Below are 457 nucleotides of genomic sequence, written 5' to 3'. Positions count from 1 at the left end.
TACTAAATGCTTGTATTAGTGTACTTTGAACAATAAAAGATATTATATTATCCTTCCCATGTACTTGAGGTTGGCATATATATAATGTATGTTTATTTATTTAGTTGGTAGTCTTCAGTTCTTTGGGAAAGAGTTGTTAGGTCTCTACTAATACCTGTGTCAGGGTGAAATACCTAAATATTGATCATATGAATTCTTGACAGTGTTTATTTTGCGTGATAGAAATTACGGTTTGATACATGGCATTTCTCTTCCTTCTCCTGTAATAGATTATAGATTAATCCAAGGATGGAAAGTTTCAAAGTGATTTTTTTTTTCTTTTTGTAATAATCATCTTTACTTAGTTGTCTCTTTTTTGTGGGGGGTAAAGAAACCAGCATTGTGTTTCATTGCTGATTCTTTACTAATTCGACCATACCTTTCAGGTTGTAAGACTGAGGAATCAGTTGAATGTGGC

The 457-nt window shown here is 32.2% G+C and overlaps 1 protein-coding gene across 1 annotated transcript in view; it reads left to right on the top strand.

Annotated features, from left to right (window-relative positions):
- Positions 1–457, top strand: part of LOC119592459 (serine/arginine repetitive matrix protein 2-like) — a gene marked incomplete in the record, with an annotated part of 34,461 nt that overhangs the window by 8,766 nt on the left and 25,238 nt on the right. Inside the window, 1 exon segment of the mRNA XM_037941282.1 lies at positions 426–457. Coding sequence (XP_037797210.1) covers positions 426–457 — 32 coding nt within the window.

This window comes from Penaeus monodon, chromosome 30 (genome assembly GCF_015228065.2).
Source record: "Penaeus monodon isolate SGIC_2016 chromosome 30, NSTDA_Pmon_1, whole genome shotgun sequence".
Taxonomy (NCBI): domain Eukaryota; kingdom Metazoa; phylum Arthropoda; class Malacostraca; order Decapoda; family Penaeidae; genus Penaeus; species Penaeus monodon.
This window is presented reverse-complemented; position numbering and strand designations above follow the sequence as displayed.